Raw genomic sequence first — 24888 nt, forward strand, 5'->3', positions numbered from 1 at the left:
ACAGAGCTGGAGAAAAATGTAGAACAAAATTCTAACTCACAAAGACCAGACTTACTGGCCTGACAGAGACTGGAGAAACCCCAAGAGTATGGCCCCCGGACACCCTTTTAGTTCAGTAATGAAGTCACTCCCGAGGTTCATCGTTCAGCCAAAGATTAGACAGCCCCATAAAACAGAATGAGACTAATGGGGCACAACAGCCCAGAGACAAGGACTAGAAGGCAGGAGGGGACAGTAAAACTAGTAATGGGGAACCCAGAGTTGAGAACGGAGAGTGTTGACCTGTGGATTTGTTAAGCAATGTCATGAACAATACGTGTACGAAAAGAAAAAAAATACGAAAAAATTTTTTTTTAAATGTCTTTGTTTTGAATTTGCAGAAATGGTTTTGTGCCCTGGAATATTGAAACCGAAGTTCTTCCACTCATCTCTTCTGCATTGCCAAGAACTATTTTTCCAACAAGTACCATATCTTTAGAAAATTTTGGTAAAGTTTGTGAAATTTTTTTCAAGTTGTTTATTATTATCTTCTTTCAATCTCATAAAAATGAATGTTAATGACTTAGAAAATGCTGTCGAGTATAGTAAGTCCTAGATATTTCTGTAAATATTTGGACAGAGACTTGACTCTAAAATCTTTCCAACTAGAAAATCCCTTTTACTTTAAGAAATTACAGCTTTAAGAATTCAAGGAATTCCTGATTAGAAGTCTCTGTTCTGTTTAGGGCTTCAGCATCCAAACCATAGAATTTTAGAAGGTAACATCCTTTGTTAATTATTTGTGAATAAATGGCTTGGGTCTTTATCTTTTCGTGGATAACCTTGTCAGTTTTCTCTTGCCTTTTGCCTAAATAATACCAATTTATAAAACAAATGATAGTTATCAGAGCAAGCGTATTTTCCTTTTTTCCCTAAGAAATTGTCCACGTGTATCCACATCTGATGATTACTCATTTCAGTAACATTAAAAGAAGCTAATAAACACCTCATGTTACTCAGATGTTAGTAGCTATAGATTTATTCGTAATCTGGTTCACCTGTATATTTTTTTTCCAATCTGTTACAGACGTCTGTTTTACACTAAAATTAGCTGAAATCAGACTATTTTCATTTACTGAAATATGCATTTACCTTTTATTTATTTATTTAAATATTACTAGGTACTTCTTGCATGGGATATGCATTAGCACATACTCAAGGAGAAGAGAAGAAGCAAACTTCTGGCACATCAAATACCAGAGGATCAAGACGAAAACCTGCAGCAGCAACTCCTACAAGGAGATCTACACGTAACACGAGAGCTGAAACAGTCAGTCAGTCTCAGAAGTCCCCAGTATCAAATAATTCTGGGTGTGATGCCCCAGATAGCAATAATCCATCTGTAAGTGTTTCCTCTTCAGCTGAGTCAGAAAAGCAAACAAGACAGGCTCCAAAACGGAAATCTTTAAGAAGAGGGAGAAAACCACCTTTACTGAAAAAGAAGTTTCGTAGCTCTGTACCTCCCCCTGAAAAATCATCTTCCAGTGATTCAGTAGATGAAGAAACTGCAGAATCTGACTTACCACCTGTGTTAGAGAAAGAGCACCAATCAGACATAGAAAGTAGTAACACTTGTACTGTGCAGACAAATGCAGAAAACAAGTCTGCTAATGGCTTAATAAGTTGCAATGAGCATGTAGAAGCAAGGGAGGAACATACTGAGAACCATGATACAAAGGAAACAGTGAAGCCTTCATATTCTGAGTGTTATACCCATAATCCTCCTGTGCTAGTTGGAGAAAACCAAAAACCAAACCCATTGCCATCGAGTCGAGAGGAGGAAGAAGTTGAAAAGGTTGAGAATACAGGTATAGAGGATAATGTTTTGTGCATAGAAAGTGACATTTCTAAAAATATTTCTGAAAAAAGAGGTGATCTGTTGGAAAATCAAGACCAGATATCTGGATCCTTGGAATCAGAGGTAAAAACAGATACATGCACAGATCATCCTCCAGTTGATTTCCTTAAATGTTCAGGATCTGAAATTGAAGTTCACCAGCCTATATCTAGTCCTGTAGATGAGTTACCCGAGAATGCCGAGTCAGTGGTTAATGAAGAAAAGATTGTAGAGAGTTCCATAATAGAAATTATTGATCATAAAGATTCTACAGTAAAAATAGAACAGCCTTTAGAGAGTCCCAAGTTAGACTCTTCTGAGGGTCAGAATATACAAACAGTGGACAAAAAATCTATTGAGAGCTCAGAGGTTCAGTTGCCTCAGCATGTTGAAACTGGAGATGCAGAAATAATTGCAAAGTGTGATAGTTCAAGGAATGAAAATTTCAGTAGTACTCAAGACTCTGAAAATAATTTATTAAAAAATGATCTTGACAGTACGAAGTTAGACAAATGTTTAGAAGAAAAGACTGAATCTCTGGGTGAACATCTCACATCTAGAGATTTGCCTAACACATACACTGAAGACATTCAGAAGCATTTTAGTGAGGACAATAATGAGATGATACCTATGGAGTGTGATTCATTTTGTAGTGACCAGAATGAATCTGAAATTGAACCGTCTGTAAATGCTGATTCAAAGCAATTGAATGAAAATTCTGGGGAGCATAGTTCTGAAAATATTATGCTGCCTTCTGATCCTGCAGTTGAAAAGGTTGAAACTGTATCTCAGCCATCTGAAAGCCCAATAGATACAGTAGATAAAGCTAAAAAGCCTCGTACTCGAAGGTCTAGATTTCATTCCCCATCTACTACTTGGTCTCCCAACAGAGACACTGCACGAGAAAAGAAGCGGTCTCAGTCTCCATCTCCTAAAAAAGAAACGGGAAAAGACAACAGGAAGTCTCGATCACCATCTCCTAAGAAAGAATCTGCAAGGGGACGAAGGAAATCTCGTTCTCAGTCCCCTAAAAAGGATTATGCAAGAGAAAGGAGGCGATCTCAGTCTCGGTCTCCAAAAAGAGATAGTTCTAGGGAAGGCAAAAGATCCGAGTCACTCTCCCCAAGAAGAGACACGTCTCGAGAGAACAGAAGATCTCAGTCAAGAGTAAAAGATTCCTCTCCAAGAGAAAAATCCAGGTCCCGGAGCAGAGAGAGAGAGAGTGATAGAGATGGGCAGAGGAGAGATCGAGATAGAGAAAGGAGAACCAGAAGGTGGTCTAGGTCCAGATCTCGTTCTAGGTCACCATCAAGATCTAGAACAAAAAGCAAGAGTTCATCGTTTGGTAGAAATGATAGAGACAGTTACTCTCCTCGGTGGAAGGAAAGATGGACAAATGATGGTTGGAGATGTCCACGAGGAAATGATCGGTACAGGAAGAGTGATCCAGAGAAACAGAATGAAAATACAAGAAAAGAGAAAAATGACACCAATCCAGAAGCTGATGATCCAAATCCTGACAAATGCAGAAATGACTGTCCCAGTTGGGTTACAGAAAAAATAAATTCAGGGCCTGATCCAAGGACCAGAAATCCAGAAAAGTTAAAAGATACTCACTGGGAAGAAAACAGAAATGAAAATTCAGGGAATTCTTGGAATAAAAACTTTGGTTCAGGTTGGATGTCTAATCGCGGCAGAGGTAACCGTGGTAGAGGCACTTACAGAGGTGGTTTTGCCTACACAGATCAGAATGAAAATCGGTGGCAAAACCGAAAACCCCTTTCAGGGAATTCAAATAGTTCAGGGAATGAGTCCTTCAAGTTTGTGGAACAGCAACCCTATAAACGGAAAAGTGAGCAAGAATTCCCATTTGATACACCGGCAGATAGATCAGGGTGGACATCTGCATCTAGTTGGGCCGTCAGAAAGACTCTCCCAGCAGATGTGCAAAACTATTATTCACGAAGAGGGAGGAATTCCTCAGGTCCACAGTCTGGATGGATGAGACAAGAAGAGGAAACAGCTGAACAGGGTAACATATTCTCTATTTACTGATGTTGTTTTATTTGAAGAAAGAAATTATAAACTTAATGTCCTATTTGTATGAATTGAAATGATCCCTGTTTATAGTGTAAGTACTATTTGCTACTCTAACAGAGTTTGGGGTGTTCCTATGCAGGATTTAGCCTCTATGTCATTTATTTCAGATGTGTGCACTTGAGAATTTTTTTGATCATTGTTCTTATACAAATGAGTCACTCCTTATAACAAAGATTTATCGTTTCTTGATTTTTTTTTGTTAATAACATTACAAAAAACGTGAAAATAAAAGTATCTATAAACTTCTCTTTTAGTAATCTAATTAAATTTTACATGATTAGTTCCTTAGTTTCTTGAGCTACTGATTCTTTGCTAATGTTGATGGATGTTATCATGTGAAGCTGTTAAAAATAATTATAGTTGAGCATTTCCTTTTAGTTAGAAAATCAGCCCACATTATTTAGAATTGATAGGATTAAGCTAAATAATTAGAGATTGATTTTGATGTACCGAGTCTATTAATCTATGCTTAATTCTGCTATAACCGGTGGTTCTTTTCTTCTCTGTCTAAAGAGAGATTTAGCATGATCTTTTTCACAAGTTTTTTTTTCTTTTGATAGATTCTAACCTAAAAGACCAAACAAACCAACAAGGTGATGGTTCTCAGCTACCTATTAATATGATGCAGCCACAAGTGAATGTAATGCAGCAACAAATGAATGCACAGCACCAGCCTATGAATATCTTCCCATATCCAGTGGGTGTTCATGCTCCTTTGATGAACATCCAACACAATCCATTTAACGTTCACCCTCAGCTACCCCTGCATCTCCATACAGGAGTGCCTATCATGCAGGTAGCTGCTCCTACCAGTGTATCTCAGGGACTACCACCACCACCACCCCCTCCCCCACCATCCCAACAAGTCAGCTACATTGCTTCACAACCAGATGGAAAGCAATTGCAGGTATGTTTTTGGCAACTGAAGTTTAATCAGCATTGTAAAAATGTAGCTATTAGACTTCCTGGCATCCAAAACAATAGTTTATTTGATTAGGTTTATGGTAAACCTTCACAACCCCTCTTTCATTGTCCTCCTCCAATCCCTCACCCCTACCCCCCCCCCAAAAAATAAAATGAACAACTTATTGTATGCTACATACATGTTGCTATTTAATATCTATATCCAGACAGGTTTTTTTATCAGATTAAGAACACCAGATTATGAGCCGAAATAGAATCAAATGGTGGGCACATTAAAAATTTTCCTTATTTTATTGGACTTGTGGGGAGTGGGAACTAGTGGTAAAGTACTGTGATGAAGCTTGTGTTGCCTTGTTTGGACAAACACTCGATAAAGCTATTCATTATGATTGTCTCTGTTTCATTTTTATGGATTTACCATGCCAAAAAGAATAAGAAGAAAGTGTGTTAAAGGCATATAGAAAGCTTGAATATTTGCAAACATTATGTTGCTTATGTCTGTGTTTCGAAATTCTAGAATCCTGACAGCAAGATGCAGTGGGAAGAACAAGGGAATGTGATTACAGAATTTGGGATCTTACATCTTTTTCTGCTACTGACTTACTGCAAACCACTTCACTGCCTCATTTTTGGCCGTCTTTAAAAGGGGGGCACTTATTTTAGTTCATATTTATAAAGAGCCTTGCAGGACAGATTACTATAATTTCTATTCTCCTACTACTTGTTTTTAGTGTTGCTGTCAGAACTTTACAGTATGCATATGTAATTTCAAAGTCATTTTGACATACTTAAATAGGGCTCTGTTTAAGAATGTTACTCATATTTCTTCAAAAGTCCCTTTAGATATAAATGAAACAAAATATGCATTTCTCTTAAGTACTAAGATTGAATCACTTTGTATTTTTTAATGTTATTTCTAATACATGACTGTAAGACTTCTATTAACTGTAATGCATTAACTGATGATAACTCTTTAAAACAGGGTATTCCTAGTGCTTCTCATGTAAGTAATAACATGAGTACACCAGTGTTGCCTGCTCCGACAGCAGCCCCAGGAAACGTGGGAACAGTTCAGGGACCAAGTTCTGGTAATACTTCGTCATCAAGTCACAGCAAAGCCTCTAATGCTGCTGTAAAATTGGCAGAAAGCAAAGTAAGTGTTACAGTGGAAGCCAGCGCAGATAGCTCGAAGACAGACAAGGCAAGTTCAAGGTTCAGAGCAACCTACATAATTCTGTATATGATAAAAACAAAGATTAAAAAATACCAGCTGTTTTATGAATAGTGAAGGAAATTTATTGTTGATAGACTTAAATTCCCATATTATATTTGAAGGGTTTCATCTAAATATGTTGATGCCCAGTGAGCCCTTGGTAAAATTTCGTGATTATTTTTATTAATGTTTGATTTTTGTATGTTGGTAAATAACTGTTCTGTGTTTGTCACACTAATGTTTGAAGAGTTTCTGGTAATAATGTAAATGTGCAATGTTTTCAGTTTCGTATTTCTTTTTAAGTATGTGATTGGCAAATAATAATGATACATTTTTCTCTTATCAGAAATTGCAGATTCAAGAAAAAGCAGCCCAGGAGGTAAAATTGGCCATTAAACCATTTTACCAAAATAAAGATATCACCAAGGAAGAATATAAAGAGATTGTACGGAAAGCAGTAGATAAAGTAAGCTATAGCTTTAGTGGCATTAAGTACATACTGTTTTGAACCACCTCCACTCTAATAAAAGAATGCTTGAGTCTCACTAAAATAATAATAAAAGCTAGTTCCTACTAATTCTTGTCTGCTTTTTTACCTTTTGAAAAAGTTCATAGGAGGTATGACATCTAAACACATGAAAATAAGTGTGGTCATCTCTTTGAGTTTATTTTATTTTTCAGAAAGCTCTCCACTTTGCTTTTATTTCTCTAAGTATGAAAAAGTTTCACCCTCCTCTCCCCCCACCCTCTTCTTTCTTAGGTTTGTCATAGTAAGAGTGGAGAAGTAAATTCTACTAAAGTGGCAAATCTGGTTAAAGCCTATGTAGACAAATACAAATACTCACGGAAAGGGAGCCAAAAGAAAAGTCTGGAGGAACCTGTGTCTGCTGAAAAAAACATAGGCTGAAATGAGGAGTGCTGTAAAGGACGCTATCAGGATATCTGCAAAGTGCAATTTCAACATGTACTGAAAATCGTACTCAACTACTCAACTGTGATTGAAATTTGGTTTTGATAAAATTATTTTTTTTAATGTAGGATATAATGTTTTGTTCTAAATAAATATAGTTCTGTACCACAACTTCTATATCCTTTTTTTCCCCAGATAAATGCAAGGGAAAGTAAAGGTTTAAAGGAATGTGCATTTTTACTATGACTGTGTTATAGTGTGGATACTGGAAGATGTATAGCTTTTTGATTTGAAAAATGAAGTGCATAAACGAGAAACTTTCTAAGTGCACTGGTTTTGGAAGATATATATATATATAAAAACATTTATTCTGTCAGGCTAAGAAAGTATAATCTTTATGGTTTTTCCCTTTAATTATAGAAAGTTAAATAATGTATTACCATGAAAAATATTTCTAATATTAACAAAACATACCAGTTGCAGGGTTCTTAATGTGTATTTTTAAAGAAGCACACATCTGAGTAAATTGCTTAGACAGAAAACATTAATCACGTGAGTAAAATTTAGTGTTAAAAACTTTGGGGCACTCTTCACTTACTGTATCACCAAATAAAGGTCATGCTGCTTGTTTTTCTTTTGTGCCTTTTTTTCCCCCAATTGAGATGAAGCAATTTGATTTGCTAGATTACAATTTTAGCAGTCTAAAATTTTTGTTGAATTTAAAAGACTTGTTTGGAAAAAGTGTTGACTTTGTAAAAATTGTTGTTTTATAATATCTTCTACCTATCAGAGATAATAAATTGTGCCAAATGGAGAATTGCTGTTAAGTTGGAGATCCTCCCTTCCTTGGGAGTAAGGTAGAAATATGAGACTCACTGCACTGGCCTTCATGGTGTTCCTCATCTATCTCATCATGAATGAAAATTTTTTCACACTTCAAAAATCTACAAATGCTTTACAATGAATAAAGCGTTGATTTGGTGACCATATAGTTAGCAGCCATTAACCGTGTTGGAAAATTCTAGACATTAAAACCTGTGTTTTGGAAAAGGAGAGGAATTAAATAATGGAGTCTTGCTTAGGCTTTCAGGGACTAGGTATTTCGTTATTTTTTTAAGTGCTTGAATATGCTAATTTTTATAGAAGGTAAGTTAAAAAGTCTTATAGAGATATTTTAATTGACATCTTGAAGAAAAAATGGTTCTCTCTATGACGAAATGTCTTTCATTCCAGTGTAACAATATTGAATAGAAACCAAATAACTGGAGAGCTATTCCGATCAGGTGTTAATGGCTCAAATATAGATAATAAGCCTTAGTGAGATAGACTGAACCTTTACTAGAGAAACTAGTGAAAGCAATACTCTGTAGGACTGTCCTTTTCTGAAGCAAAGATTAATCTGTTTCTCAATGTCATGTGCATAATACTTCCCTGGTGCTGGGTTTAATAGGCAAAATATTTTGAAATGTTGGCCCCAATAATGATTGTTGTTGTTCATAATCTTTGTTAGGTCATGTGTATAATCCTTAAAATTATTAGAAATATTTCCAAGCAGTTTCTGATCATCATTCTACATTTCTGGGCAATTGTAATGTGGTATTCTACTGATTTATATAATTTTTTATTAAAGTTTGTGTTTAGATTATGATGGGTAAAGTTTGGAAGTACATTTCTTCTAATAAAATATTGAAACAGTGTTTTAGATATCAAACCACACCACCTCAGTTGTTTCAGTTTTGAACTCTAGAAACAATTGTGTGAACTTTGAATCTATTCTGAGTTAAGGCTTATTCACACTTTGAAAACTTTGTAGGGAATTGCTGTGCCTAAACTGATTAATCCCACAATGCATAGTTTTCCTGTTTTCTTTCAGTAACATATGGGAGTTGGGTAACATTTTAAAATTTGCTTTATACTGTTTAGCTTTTGCAAACAAGTTTAAAATTGTTAAGAAAAACTAGGTGGTGTGGTCAAGAATTAAAGTCTCATATTTTTGGTAGCAGTCCGGTGAATTATTTGCATCTTTATTGAAAATAACAAGCCTGTGTCCCATATCTGGTGGGGACATTGGTTAGACTGCATTTAAAATAGCTAGTGAAGAATGTTACTGGATTAGAATTCAAACAATAAGCTTTTTTAAACTTGGGAATATTTAAGAATGTATCTTTCAAAATGCATGTTTTATGTTAAAATACATTGCTTTAATATTCCCTGTCCTTTTTATTTTTCAAAAAAAATTCACATTAATTTTTGCATGTGTACAGACTTAAAAACATTTTGTGGGGTTACAGATTACTCTTGTTCTCTATGAAGAGTCAGTATTAACCTTTGAAACTTTGGTCCCTTTAACCTACCAGTCACATTGACTAGTGTCTTCAGCTATAGACATGCCTAGAATTTTGAGACTAAAAGTAGTTACTCATTATATTGACACCCCAAAAGTTTTGTGATTTTTCTTCCTGATAATTATCACATTTTCTCCATTGTATTCCTTTAAATGGCCCCAGTGTGTACTGCTTGAATGTTCCATCCCAGAGATGGAGCTTCAGAAGCACAGTGGTTGCCCCAGGGTCCATGAGACATTGTTTGTAGATTGAGGATGGAGTGCTGTCTACTGAACCAATACTCAGACATGTAGTGTATAATATTTTCTAATAAATTCTTTTGATAAAGTAGTGTCTCTAACATCTTATTATTAAGATTCCTGAGAAAAATGGTGGCTTTTACAAACGTGGAAGTATTTCTTGCTTTTATACCAAAGCATCATGTCCAAGCTCTAATTCTAATTGCACAATAATTGTAGGACATTAGAAAAACTTTAGAAAGTAAGTTTGTAAAGAGGAAGGAAACTGAAAAAGGGAGAAAAATTATTCTACCATTCAAAGGTAGTAACTTTGAACACTAATCAATCAAACTATTTCATAGCCTAGCTTTTTCATTTAGTGATTTATTGAGAATTTCCATCTTAATAAAAATTGATTTTTAATAGCTATATATATATCCTATTACACAGATGTGCCATTACTTAAAATAAATCTCTGCTATTGGATATTAAGTTGTTTCCACATTTTACTGATGTAGGTAAGACTGATGTAAACATCTTTATACCTGTATCTTTGTACCCATTTCAGATTTTTTTCTCAGGATTAATTCCTAGAAGTAGAACTTCCTGGTCCATCAGTTTTTATTGCCCTACAAAATTGTTTTAATATATACACATGGTTGATGTATAATTTTTCAAATTAATCATTTTAATATAAAACTCATTTTCCTAAGCTGATTTTTCTATCCAGACAAAAACCACTAGGAATGCTGGTTGTTGCATACCTTTCCACACTGATTATTTTTCCCCAGCACATTCCATAGATGCAAACATCTGCAGCCCTACCTCCTTTAATAATTGACAATATATTCCAGTGTCAACACATATGAATGTGCCCTGTCCTTCATAATGGCTACATTCGGTGCTTCTGTTCATGGACACAAGTTATGTGCAGGTATTGGCTATTAGAAACATTGCTTTAATGAACACCCTTCGTGACTAAGACTAAGACTATTTTTGTATACAGGCAGTCTCCAGGTTATGAACATCTGACTTAGGACAACTCGTACTTAAGAACGGACTACTATAAAGGCTATAACATTAAAAATTTGAGTTAAGACTGTGTAAAAATGAACGCATGCACTTGTTTGTGACACTCATGAAAACATTGCACGGTTTGGAAGTGTTCAAGTGTTTTATATGCATAGAAAGGTAAAATATATACTAAGACATTTGATGCTGAATAAGAAACATGCATCTGTTCAGACTTACCTATAAATTCGACTGTAAGACAGACTTAGGAGTGGATCTCGTTTGTAACCCATTGAATTTCATGATAGGTACATTTTAATTTTGATAACTGCCAAATGGCTCTCCAAAAGGAGTATGTTAATTTATATTCCTACCACAATACCTGAGCTTATAGTCCACCTTTAATTCATTCTTAAATATTGTGACTAAGCACATAAGATTAATTTTGTGACTCATAAGGGGGTCCCTGGGTGGTGCAAACGGTTAATGCACTTGGCTTCTAACAGAAATGTTGGAGGTTCGAGTTCACCCAGAGGCACTTGAGAAAAAAGGTCTGGTGATCTACTTCCGAAAAAATCAGCCATTGAAAACTCTATGGAGCACAGTTCTGCTCTGACACACATGGGGTTGCCATGAGTTGGAATCAACTTGAAGGCAACTGGTACTGTTGGTAAGGTTTTATGAACATACAGTTGTTCATCAAACAATGTGTACTTAACTGTGTGTCAGGCATTCATAGCTCACATATATTGTCAGGTTTAATCTGAACACAGTCGTCTAAAAGACTAGTACAGTAACAAGTAGCACATTTATTAAGCTTTAATATGTGCCAGGCACTCTGCAAAACGTATTACTGCATTTAATCTGTAAAACCAATTCTGTTATCCTTGTTCTGATGAAAAATTGAGACATATAAAGGGTTAACTGAGCTGTCCAAATTATACAGCTACTTAGTGATGGATCCAGAATTTGGACTTGGTTTGGCGGACACCAAAATCCATGCTTAACTTGGGGTGTTAAGACATTGAGCACCCAGATAAACTAACATAACAACACATGAGTAATTGCTGAACTAGAGAAGTGAATGATGTACTGAGAACACGGAAGAGAAAGCAACTCATTTTGCTTGGAGGAAGGAATGAAAAGAGTCTTAACATCCTCTGTCCAGCTAGGTCTCATTTTTTTCCTTTTTAATAGCACTTTTGTTTTTCTATCCTAGAGGTTTTAAACCTTTCATCTTGAAGCCATGTTTAATGAATTCTTCCTCATCACCATTTTCTCAGTTGCCATTTTCCCTGTATCAAGTCTTCCTTTGCAATAACTCCTTTCAGTTCTCAGCAATGTTACCATTTGACCTCTTTCTATAGTCTAAACTGTTAGAGTCTACACACCCCAGTTCATCTTAGACACCCCAATCTTTCAATAGCACAGCTTTGATCATATTCTGCATCATTTATTCAATATACAGTGCCAGCTCTGTGTGTGCTGCACACAAGAGTGAGCAAAACTACCATCCCTACCCTCATGGAGCTATGTAATATGGTGGAGAAAACAGGCTACGAGGGAGAGGACTCCAAGAGGCCCTTAGAGAATCTATGATAGGGTAATAGGACCCGAGAAGTGGTTCGGGAGGGTCCGTGAAAGAAGTGGCACTTAAGCTAGGTAAGAGCTGGAAGACAATAAGAAGCAGATGGAAAGGATGTGCTGGCAGAGAGAATAGCAGGTGCAAAACGTCCATGGCCAGAGGTGGCATGGCAACCCTGAGCACAGCGTTACTGAAATGAAGATTGGTGGAGACTTTTTAAGGCACTATACAAAGAAAAGCTTTTCAGCAGGAGGTGTTTGACATGATCAGATTCACATTTTCGAAAGATCACTCTGCTCCCAATTTAAATGGCTGAGTAAAAGTGGTTAATAAACATGAAAAAGTGTTCAACCTCACAGTCATAAACAAGTTAAACAATGCTGTAAATTATCTTTTATTAAGTAAATTGATTAAAAAATTTAATTCTGACAGGAGTGTCATGAGCAAACTTACTAACAGTGGGAATGCAAATTAGTACAATTTTACTGAAAGTTAATTTGAAAATATGTATAGAACCTTAAAAGGGTCATACTCGCCATAATGGAAAATTGGAGGAGAATGGTTAAACAATGGTTCATTCCTGTGAATGTATTTTGCAGCTATTTGAAATGTTTGCAGGGAGAAAACTCTTCTATAACATTAAATGGAGAAAAAAACAGGACAAAAACTACATGCAATCTCCTAATTTTCTTTTTAAAAAATGAAAAATGCAAACTCTTAATAGGCATTACTGCTGAGTAGCAGAGGATTTTTTTCTTAATGCTTTTCTTTGAATTTCAAGTTTTCTACAGTGAACATGCTTGTATGATCTGAAAAAAATACTTTAATTTTAAAAGTCTCAGTCATTGCTTGAGAGGGTTGGGGAGGGAGCTGGAGGCTTTGCTGTAGGCCTGAAGAGCTGGCACCCGCTACTCTAGATCTGACCAAAGATGCCCGTGTGAGCACCTGAATGTGATAGATGCCTATTGGTCTCAGCATACAGCTGCCTACGGAGGCGCATGGTCTCCTCGGGCAGCTGCTGCGTGATGGTCTACATGTGGCCAGCACCTGCAGTCTCTGTGGGCAAAGAAACCCCTTCATCCTAAGGAAGTTGACTTCCCAAACCATAAGTAGCTTGAGTCCCAACAACCCCCATTTACTGTTGAATCGATAGTAACTCATGGAGAACCCACATGTGCAGAGTAGAACTGTGCTCCATAGGGTTTTCATGGCTGTGACCTTTCAGACGCAGATCACCAGGACTTTTCTTGCAAGGCACCTCTGGGTGGGTTCAAACTGCCAATCTTTTGGTTAGTAGTCAAGCACTTAACCTTCTGTGCCACCAAGGGACTCCAGTAGCTTGAGTATATCCCTGAAATCCTCTTCTGAGCATTGTTGTTAGTTGCCAATGAGTTGATTCCAACTCATGGTGACCTCATGTGACCCCTTCTGTGCAGAATAGAACTGCTCCATAAGGTTTTCAAGGCTTTCAGAAGCAGATCACCAGGCCTGTCTCCCAAGGTGCTGCTGGGGATTTTGAGCTGCCAGTCTTTTGGCTAGTAGCCGTTTGTACCACCCAGGGACTCTAAGCACTAGAGAAGTTAATTCACTTCCTGCTGCTAAATAGGGGTCTTGGCTTTCAAGCTTGCAGAGAACTAGAACTTAGGGGCCTTGAGTAAGTTGCTTATCTTCTCTGAACCTGAGCTTGCCTGTAGAAGGGACTGCTGTCTAACCTATCTTGCAGGGTTGCTGTGAGGATTAAAATAATAGTTGCGAATGTATTGAAATGTCCTACCTATTGGGGCATTTCTGCCCAGATAATCAGAACTGGCTTTTTCATTGTCTCCTCTTGGACAGTGATGGAAATACAATTTACTTGTCCAGTAGTTTGCAACCCGTTGCTGTTGTTAGGTGCCGTTGAGTCGGTTCCGATTCATAGCGACCCTATGTACAATAGAACGAAAACACTGCCCAGTCCTGTGCCATCCTCACGATTGTTGTTATGCTTCAGCCCATTGTTGCAGCCACTGTGTCAGTCCATCTCGTTGAGGGTCCTCCTCTTTTTCAATGACTGTCTAATTTACCAAGCATGATGTCCTCCTCCAGGGAGTGGTCCCTCCTGATAACATGTCCAAAGTATGTGAGATGAAGTCTTGCCATCCTTGCTTCTAAGGAGCATTCTGGCTGTACTTCTTCCAAGACATTTGTTCATTCTTTTGGCAGTCCGTGATATATTCAATATTCTTCGCCATCACCATAATTCAAAGGCATCATTTCTTCTTCTGTCTTCCTTATTCCTTGTCCAGCTTTCACATGCATGTAAGGTGATTGAAAACACCATGGCTTGGGTGAGGCTCATCTTAGTCCTTAAAGTGACATCTTTGCTTTTTAACACTTTAAAGAGGTCTTTTGCAGCAGATTTGCCCAACGCAATACATAGTTTGATTTTTTGACTGCTGCCTCCATGGATGTTGATTTTGGACCCAAGGAAACTGAGATCCTTGACAACGTCAATCTTTTCTCCGTTTATCATGATGTTGCTTATTGGTCCGGTTGTGAAGATTTTTGTTTTCTTTATGTTAAGGTGTAATCTATACTGAAAGCTGTGGTCTTTGATCCTCATCAGTAAGTGCTTCAAGTCTTTGCTTTCAGCAAGATTGTGTCATCTGCATATCACATATTGTTAATGAGTCTTCCTCCAATCCTGATGCCGCATTCTTCTTCATATAGTTTGCAACCTAGCTGCATATTTAGGATCACATATTGACCAGGAATCTAACCAGGTCTCGTGCATGGAAGGTGAGAATTCTACCACTGAACCCCCACTGCCCAGCTTAGGGTCACGTAGAGAGCTTTAAAAATGCAATGCACAGGCCCACCCCAAAACCAATCAGATCAGTTTCTGGGGGTAGCTTATCTTAAAATTTCCCCAGATGGATTTTCATGAGCAGCCAAGGAGCAAACCACTGTGTAAACTTCTTTCTTAGGCCCCCTGCAGACCACAGCTGCTCTGTTAGAACATAATTAATTAGATCACAGCTTGTGTTAAAACCATTTGGATTCTATCCCTATTCTCAGAAGCAGCAGCACATTTGCTGTATTTTGTTTGCTTGTTTTAACCGTGTTTTCAAATTCTAGTCTGCCACCTTATCTGAGGTTTAGATCCCACAAACCACTGGCTACATGGCAAGGAAAGCACCTTTGTAGAGAGACAATCTCTCAAACGTTTCCAGGGCGTTCACACAGCTGTTCATGGTGCAATCAGAGTGTCTTCTAGAAACCCAGCTGTTGGTAAGATCAGGATATGTATGTTTAATCCAAGAGGTTTTTCACACACTTGTGTAAAGGAGTTGTAAACACTTCTAAATTATCACTGTAACGTTGCTTCTTCTAAATCAGCATTCCCAAAAAAAGGTCTTCCTTTCACACTGTAATACTGTCATAGTGGATAGCATGTTGTCCTCCTTAGCTTCAGCAAGTGCAGTCAGTCTTGACCACTGATAATAGTGGTGGCTAACACTGAGTGGCACTCAATGAGTGCTTACGACTGGCTCTGCCAAGTATTTTATGTATATGATTGCCCTTAATTTTCATAACCATGAAAGGTAGATCCTATTATTAACCTCGTTTTACAGTTGAAGAAATTAGGGTGAGGTTAAGTAGTTTACCCAAAGTCACTCAGCTTGTTAGTGGCAGAGCTAGACCTCACACACCTGTCCAGCGCCAAAGCCCATGCTCTTAACCACTGCACAGTGCTGCCTCTCGGCTCATTGCGTGGTCCGTCCAGTGTTGTGTGCCTCATGCTTGTGACTTACCCAGGTCCTGACGCTTACTCCTCCTTGCTCATCTACTTAGGCAGTTTGGACACTGGAAAGGACTCTTCCGTATTTCTGTTACCATTGCCTCTCTCCAGAGTAAAATGAAGCTCTCACATAGTCAAATACTGTTTAACTGGTTGCCCTACATAATCTCTTCTTCCAGTTCATTCTTCAGCCACGTACTAAATTAATTTAATCATTTAATTCAACCGATATTAAATACTTGCTCTGAGCAGTGTAATTCCCATGTACCATATCGCCAACAAACTTGGCAGCAGAACTCCTTCAAACAAAATCTTTTAAATAGGAATGAGACTACTTAGCAGGGGGGGATTATCCAATAGGCAAGGTAAGCATGGTGCTCACCTTGCTTAACAGATCATCTGTAGTGAACAATTTCACAGTTTTTCACCACATCAAAGATTCTGCTTCTAGGTATGGCTGGCAACTGTCTCTCTCCCAACCCCACAGCACCTTCCAATAGAATCAAAGCCTCTTTTCAAATTTATAATCCATAACGGGCAGATGACCCAGTAAGCAAGTTAAGCACGGGCTTACTTGTGCTTACTTACTAATCTGAGGCGAACAATTTCACTACAGATTTTTAAGTAAGCATAAGTAAGCCCGTGCTTACTTTGCTTATTTGGTAATCCTCCCCTGGACACCTCCTAAGCCATCCGCTTCCCCAAACCCCTCAACCCCTCTGCTTTTCACTGCCCTTTAACATATTATTCTTTCTTTTAAGCCCCAAATTACCTCTCTGGGAAGCCTTCTCTATTTACCCTTCATTTCCAAGCAGCCACTATATCCTGTTGCTTTTACCTCCGAATACCCTCTTTGCCCTTGGCAGGCCCTCACCTCTCTCAATCTGTTGCTGTTTTTGTTAGTTGCCATGGAGTCGATTCGACTCATGGCAACCCTGACTGCAGAGTAGAACTTCTTCATAGGGTTTTCAAGGCTATGACTTTTTGGAAGCAGGTTGACAGACCTGTTTTCTGAAGTGCGTCTGGGTGGGTTTGAACCACCAACTTTTCAGTGAGTAGTCGAGCACTTAACTGTTTCTGCCTCCCAGAGACTCTTTCTCTCAATGTAGGCAATATTCAGTTCTCTGCTCTTTTCCAGTCTCATCCTATGAAATTACACTGAAAGGCAAATCTGACCATATCACCAACTCTGCTTAAAACTCATTGTTCACTGTCTCCGCACAGTTATCTGCTAAATAAAACGTAAGCACTTTGCAGACCTCACAGAGTCAGGCATTAACTGATGAGCCTACCTTTCCAGTCCCATCTCTTGCCATTTATTTGCATATCCCATGAGGCATACTGAAGCACTCCAAAACCCAAACCCATTGCTAATGAGTCACTTCCAACTCATAGCAACTCTATAGGACAGAGCAGAACTGCCCCATAGAGTTTCCAAGGCTGTAATCTTTACGGAAACAGACTGCCACATCTTTCTCCCATAGAGCAACTGGTGGGTTCGAACCACTGACCTTTCAGTTAGTAACTGAGTGCTTAACCACTGCACCACCGGGGTCCTTCACTGAAGCACTAGTAGCTCCCAAAACAAACTGGGCTGGTTCTCTTTTCCATGCCCTTGATCAAGCCCTTCCCCCTGCCTGCTTTGTCTGCCCACCTTCAGGACTCCTAGTTCTCCAAGACTCAGTGCAGCCATCAAGTCTTCTAGAAAGCTTTCCCTCATTTCTGTATACTAGTTAAAGGCTTCCATAATTCCCACTTTCTACCTCTATTGCCATATTTACAGCAATGTTTGGGAATTGGGCCTTTGCTATTAGAATGTGAGCCACTCAAGAAGAAGAAACACCTTAATCATCTTTATATTCCTAATACCTGTCACCTAGTAGTTCCTCGGTAAATATTTGCTAGACTGAACAAACATATTAATGCAACTTGTATTCTAGTATGATGCATTTCTCATTCATTACTGTTAGTGCCCAAGTAATATGTAAGTCCAACTTCTCTGTGTTGTCATGATTTAAAAGTAGTGGCACAGTGGTTAAGAGCTATGGCTGCTAACCAAAAGGTAGGCAGTTTGAATCCATCAGCCGCTCCTTAGAAACCCTATGGGGCAATTCTATTCTGTCCTATACGGTCACTATGAGTCGGAATCGACTCAACGGCAACTTTTTTTTTTTTTTTAAATATCCATACACTAAAGTAAATAAATACTTTTCAATCCTTTGGATTCAATCCTCAAATTCTCAAAAGTCTATAATTACAATGATATGAGGAAGTGAGAACCTAAAATGATCTGAAGATAAGTTAAAAAAAAACCCTAGTTGCCTGGCAAAACAGGGGCATGAAAGCCAGTTTAAATGAAGAGTTCCTCTGAATCACTGTGGGGACTCCCTGCATACTTTGCTGTCTACGCAATACCAGCAGGTTCCTTAAAGCCTCTGCTTTGTGTCCTTTTGCAATAAGAAATGGACAATCAGGAAGAGAAGGACAGATAAAAGACCTGGAAGTAGGTTCTTCGTGAATTTTTTTTCAACCTAAATACTTTTTCATTCTTGTGCCTGGATTACAATTCTGTTTCAAAAGTATTATTAGAAAAGCCTACCTCAAGAACTCCTAGGTTAGCAAGAGTATTTGAATTTTATGGCAATACCTTACTAAATATCAAGAAACTTTTGATTTTTGCAATTTTTGATTTTCATATGGACAATAATTCCTTATGTATTATATAGGGTCGCTATGAGTCAGAATTGACTCAGTGGCGACGGATCTGGTTTTTATTTATATTTGAGAAGTATATTGCTATATGCTGCTATTGTAGTTTGCCCATTTCTTTAAAATGTTTTGCCCTGTGAATCTATACAGAAGAAATAACTGAAAATGTAAAAACATTTGTGCCAAAATATTTGTCATGGTATCATTTATAAAAAAGAAAAGTTGAAAGCTATTGAAACAATACGGTGCATCCATTAAAATTATTAACCTTTAACATTTTGCGAGAACTTACTCATTTAATAAAACTTACCATTTTATTAAATGGGCAAGTTCTCATAAAATATTAAATGGAAAATGTAAAACTGTGCCTGCAGTATGATCTCAAATATATGGGGGGGGAGTGAGGGGTGAAGAACAACAGAAATATATACAAATCTTAATTATTGTTATCTCTGGGTGGTTATTTAAATTTTTATCCCTACACATTTTCTCAGACATTTTACAATGACCATTGCTATGTGCAATTTTATAAAACAAAAACAAAAACAAAAAAACCCAATAAAGATCACAGTTTTGGGGTTGTTTTTAAAACTGGGTATGTTGTTTTCTCTGAAACCGTTTGTGAAGCATTAGAACTTTCTCTACAAACTGCTTATTCTGATTAAAGACAACCAAAGCTAATACTGAAGAAGAAACACTGATTATAGTTAAGATTTACTGAACTTTTACCATATGCCAATCTCTATGCTAACCTGCCCCTTCCCAACACCTTTGATTGCCTATATTCAGTGGAACCCATACCATCCATTTTCCACAGTCCTTGCCAGAAATTAGTGCCACCATCAGTCTTTAACATCGTGGTTCACAGGCATTCCTCTGCATCTGAGGAGGTTAGATTGATCCTAGGAAATGTAAGAGTTAAATACGAAAATATTTTGTCAGGAGTCTAGAGGAAGCAAGTCGGGTGGTAGGGATTTCTCCACCTCCCCCCTCCCCATCTATGGGCCAACTCAGCTATTTTGTTGATCTGTTAAAAGTGTTAGACACTAAGGTTCTAAATAAAAACAAACTAAAACTATGCCTTGAAAAGCCTGGTTTAGCACAGTATACAAGGCTCACCACCTCTTACATTAATCTTCCACCAAAACACACCAATGTAACTAGACGCATAAGTCCTAGCCAACCAAGACTCTATCACTTCAACCACTCCCTCACCAATTTCCTAAGTCCCCTTGCCCCATGACTTTCTGTGACATCTTTCTGGAAAAAAAACAACTCTACATAATTTTAAATTTCTGCCTTCTCTGCATCTGGATGCCGAAAACAGTGGGAATTAAAAAAAGAAAAAAAAGTCACCAAACTAGCAGATTAGCCCAACTATAAATTCATGAACTCTAACCTCAACCTGGCCCTCAACTCTGCCCAGGAATTCTTTATTTGATTGGTTGCCTGACTTTCTTGTTCTCCACAGTGACTATTTCTAATCCTTCTTTAATCTCCTTACACCTGCAACCTCTCACCTGTCCCTACTCTTACCAATGATCTCAGCACTTCATAAAAACAAAAGAGGAAAGCTTACCAAATCTATATACTCAATGCCACATACACATTAAAATTACCTGAGGATCCCTTTTGAATATAGATGCAAAAACTTCAACAAAATACTAGCAAACTGAATTCAACCACAGCATATTAAAAGATTATACACCATGACCAAGTGGGATTTATCCCAGGAATGCAAGAATGATTCAACATAAGAAAAGCAATCAATGTGATACAACACATTAATAGAACAAAAGAAAAAACAAAACACACGATCATCTCAATTGATACAGAAAAGGCATTTGACAAAATCTAACACCCTTTCATGATAAAAACACTCAGCCAACTAGGAATAAAAGGGAAATTCATGAATATGATAAAGGTCATTATGAAAAATCCATTGCTAACATCATACCCAATGGTGAAAGACTGAAAGCTTTCCCCCTAAAATCAGGAACAGGACATGGATGCCTACTGTCATCACCACTAGTCAACGCTGTACTGAAGTTTTAGCCAGAGCAGTAAGTCAAGAAAAATAAGTCATACCAATCAAAAAGGAAGAAGTAAAACTGTGTCTATTTGCAGATGACATGAGCCTATACATAGAAAATTCCAAAGAATCCACAAGAAAGCTAATAGAGCTAATAAACAAATTCAGCAAACATGCAGGTACAAGATCAACACAAAAATCAGTTGTGTTTCTATACACTAGCAATGAATAACCTGAAAAGGAAATTAAAGCATTCCATTTACAATAGCATCTAAAAGAATAAAATGCCTAAGAATAAATTTAACCAAGAAGATGAAAAATTCTAACACTGAAAACTATAAAACGTTGCTGAAAGAAATTAAACGAGACCTAAATAAATGGAGATAATCCACTTCTGAAAAAAAATCAGCCATTCAAAAACCTATGGAGCACAGTTCAACTCTGATACATATGGGGTCTTCATGAGTTGGAGTTCACTCAACAGCAACTGGTAAATAAATGGAAAGATATTCCTTGTTCATAGATTGGAGATTTAATATTGTTAAGATGTCAATACTACCCAAAGTAATCTATAGATTCAACGCAATCCCTATCAAAATTTCAACAGTGTTTTTTGCAGAAATGGAAAAGCTGATCCTCAAATATTGCAAGGGGCCCCGAATACCCAGAACAATTTTGAAAAGTAGAACAAAGTAAGAGGACTCATATGTCCCAATTTCAAAATGCACTATAAAGCTACAGTAATCAAAACAGTGTGGCACTATTATAAGGCTAGACGTATAGCTCAATGGAATAGACTTTGACTAAAAAAAAAATTAAACCCGTTGCATAGAGTCAATTCCAACCATAGCAACCCTGTAGGACAGAGTAGAACTGCCTCATATTTTCCAAGGAGCAGCTGGTGGATTTGAACTGTCAACCTTTTGGGTAGCAGCCAAGCTCTTAACCACTACACCACCAGGGCTCCAGAATTTGACTAGAAGTAGTCAAATCACTACCATTTCTTCTTCCCTTTCTCTCAATCCATCCCAGTGGGGGTGGGGTAGGGGTAGGGGGTAGGGAAATAAATCCTTGAATTTTGCTGGGGGAAAAAAAAAAAAAACCACCTCACTGAAAGAATAATTATGCATCTTATAAAATGTACTTGTTTGGGACCAAAAACAGTATATATCAACAAACACGCAAGTACCTAATATGTGCAAGATAGTAAAATTGTGCAGAAATATAAAATTGTTCTTTCTGTAAGAGACTGTGCCAGCTTTCAGGTCCGTTCTTTCAAAACCAAGTTATTCTTTTAACAAACCATGCCAATTTTTATCTAAAGACCAGAAGTAATTTCATTTTCAAAGGTTGCACAACTCAGAAAATTGCCTGATGGACCTGAAAACTAGTGTTGTTTCACAGTTTAGCTGCAGACAGGGCATCATATTGGATAATTCGAATCCTTAAGTCCTCTCTAAAAGGCTACAAGTGTTCCCCATCAGTTTAGGTAGTTACATTGTACAACCCAGGAATTCTGGAACCCTCTCACCAAATGTCTTAGCTAAACCTATTTGTGATTAATTTCCAGACTACACTTTGCGGAGCCCTTCGGGTCCCCCTTATTATGATGTCCTGGGCTGTTCTTCTTCTTTAGCAACATCTGCTCCTCCCTGAACTTCTGTTACAAGTTTTATGCCTGTGCATTTTTGTGCATGTTTCTGGCTTTAATCTTTTACTAATCCCTTGCACTAGTTAATCTATAACCGCCCCCCTCCCCTGAACAAGACATCTCCAAATTCACCCTCTATGCCTATTAAGTCTGTCAAATGTTTATCAGGTCTTATTCCCTTATTAAAAGATGATTTTCCTTCTCCACAAAGCTCTTCCTACTTCCACTTCTCCACCCATCAATCAAACGAAGCCTCTCACGTTTAAAAAAAAGAAAAAACAACCCATTGCCGTCGAGTTGATTCCGACTCATAGCGACCCTGTAGGGCAGAGTAGAACTGCTCCATAGTTTCCAAGAGCACCTGGTGGATTTGAACTGGCAACCTTTTGGTTAGCAGCTGTAGCACTTAACCACTACACCACCAGGGTTTCCTCACATTACTGACTCCCAAAATACAATTTATAATTCTCTTATGGCATCTCTTTTACATTTTATCATAACTGGGTAATATTTGTGTATTTGTCCTAACCTCAAAGCAGGGTTGTGTCTCCTTAACCTTTGTGTACTCCATCAACACTGTCAGTTGAACAAGATTTAAAAGAAGTATAAACAGGAAAAAAAAAATCCTATTAATGTCCTTAAAATGTTTAGGAGGGATGACTCTTTCCCAAACAGTCGGCTAACAATCGTTAAAACTATATAGCAGAATGGGTAGTTGTTGATTTTGAACTGTGGTTTCAGCCGACTATAAACATTTGACTTAGAGATGTCCCTTTGTTAAGGGAATTCCCAGAAAGTTCTTCTGGCTCTAAAAAGTTAATTTAAGTGATGCTAAATTAATGAAATACTTGGAAAATAAATATGAGGAATTACGAAAAACCTTAAAAGGACAACTATATAGGAAAATACTTGATAGAAATAATGTAGCAAATTATTTTTAAAAATTTGTATCAAAAATAGGCGTGTGTTTATATGTACACAGCAGCAGGTTCCTGGCCTTGAGACTGAAACCCCTTGGAAAGAATTCTCTTAATTACTCTTTAAAATTAGGCTCTCTGTGTTGTGGTTACACAGGTCCACTTATTTATCATATGAGAACTTACTGATTCTTGAATCAAGTGACTGTATTATTCACAAAAATTACTTTTTAAAAAGGCACTTAATCTTTTGAATACATGTATCCAATTGTATTTCAGACTGAAATCCACAGGAACCAGGACTTAATAGTTTTTCCTCTTAATATTTTAGTATTTTTTTATTAAAAAATTTGAGTATGTTTAATAATGTACAAAATATGTTAAATAACAAGCTATGAAATCTGTAAAAATAAACATATACATATGTGTATACATATATATATATATGTATACATATATATATATACACACACACACACATATAAAAATAACTTCATTGCCGTCGAACCTATTTTGACTCGTAGCAACCCTAAAGGGCAGACTAGAACTGGTGCATAGGGTTTCCAAGGCTGTAATCTTTCTTTTTTTTTTCTAAATTGTGCTTTAAGTGAAGGTTTACAGAACAAATTAGTTTCTCATTAAACGATACACATATTGTTTTGTGACATTGGTTGCCAACCCCGTGACATGTCAACACTCTCTCCTTCTTGACAGTGGGTTCCCCATTTCCATTCGTGCAGCTTTCCTGACCCCTCCTGCCTTCTCATACTTGCCCCTGGCCTGGTGTGCCCATTTAGTCTTGTATACATGGTTGAGCTACGTGTATTACTGTTTTAGGGGCCTGTCTAATCTTTGGCTGAAGGGTGAACCACAGAAGTGACTTTAATACTGAGTTAAAGGGTGTCTGGGGGCCATACTCTCGGGGTTTCTCCAGTCTCTCTCAGACCAGTTAAGTCTGGTCTTTGTGAGTTTGAATTTTGTTCTACATTTTTCTCCAGCTCTGTCCGCAACCCTCTTACTGTGATCCCTGTCAGAGCAGTGAGTGGTGGTAGCCGAGCACCAGCTAGTTGTGCTGGACTCAGTAAGTGTAATCTTACTACCAAAGGATACGGATGTTTACTTAAGTATATGACGATGTGTGTTAGCCTTTTTCATTCATATATAATGCAATCTTCTACCTACTTTTTACCTATAGAAGCATTTGCTCCCTTTCTTCATGAAATGAGGCTATGTAAATGTAACTGAAGATTCGCAAATATCAACGTGGTAGAAAAGATTAGCCCTGGCTGTAACATCATTACAAAGTGGTGCTGTCTTTGCAGCCTTGGGAGAAGTCTAGTCAAAGTTTTACGTACTCTCAGAAGAGTTAAGCCATATGGGAGTGATAAGCTAAAACCTCCCTTGGGTAGATATTGGGCTTTTTTTCTGTTAGCTTACTACTGTTGGTAAAAATGATCAATGAGCAAAGTGCCAAGTGCCTACTGGTTCGTCCTGTAGCTCCATTCCTGCTCCTCATCAGCGTCTGCTTTGGTGAGACAGGACGTCATGTTTTCTTTGGTGTTTAATACTTTACTCACAGTGATTAAGATCAGGACAGAAGTCACTTATCCAAAACA

General features: G+C 37.6%; 1 protein-coding gene across 8 annotated transcripts in view; it reads left to right on the top strand.

Annotated features, from left to right (window-relative positions):
- SCAF11 (SR-related CTD associated factor 11) overlaps window positions 1–12607 on the top strand; it is a 123143-nt gene extending 110536 nt beyond the window's left edge. For 5 of the 8 annotated variants that reach the window (XM_023738831.1, XM_004384558.2, XM_023738835.1 and 2 more), the window contains 6 exons: window positions 381–487; window positions 1161–3908; window positions 4537–4883; window positions 5883–6101; window positions 6460–6579; window positions 6874–12607. In XM_023738831.1, coding sequence (XP_023594599.1) covers window positions 381–487; window positions 1161–3908; window positions 4537–4883; window positions 5883–6101; window positions 6460–6579; window positions 6874–7020 — 3688 coding nt within the window. In that variant the 3' untranslated portion in view covers window positions 7021–12607. The remainder of the gene's footprint in view (window positions 1–380; window positions 488–1160; window positions 3909–4536; window positions 4884–5882; window positions 6102–6459; window positions 6580–6873) is intronic. The other 3 variants (XM_023738832.1, XM_023738833.1, XM_023738834.1) reach the window with 3 other exon arrangements.
- The last annotated feature ends 12281 nt before the right edge of the window (window positions 12608–24888 follow it).

Source organism: Trichechus manatus, unplaced genomic scaffold (genome assembly GCF_000243295.1).
Source record: "Trichechus manatus latirostris isolate Lorelei unplaced genomic scaffold, TriManLat1.0 scaffold00123, whole genome shotgun sequence".
NCBI classification, from domain to species: domain Eukaryota; kingdom Metazoa; phylum Chordata; class Mammalia; order Sirenia; family Trichechidae; genus Trichechus; species Trichechus manatus.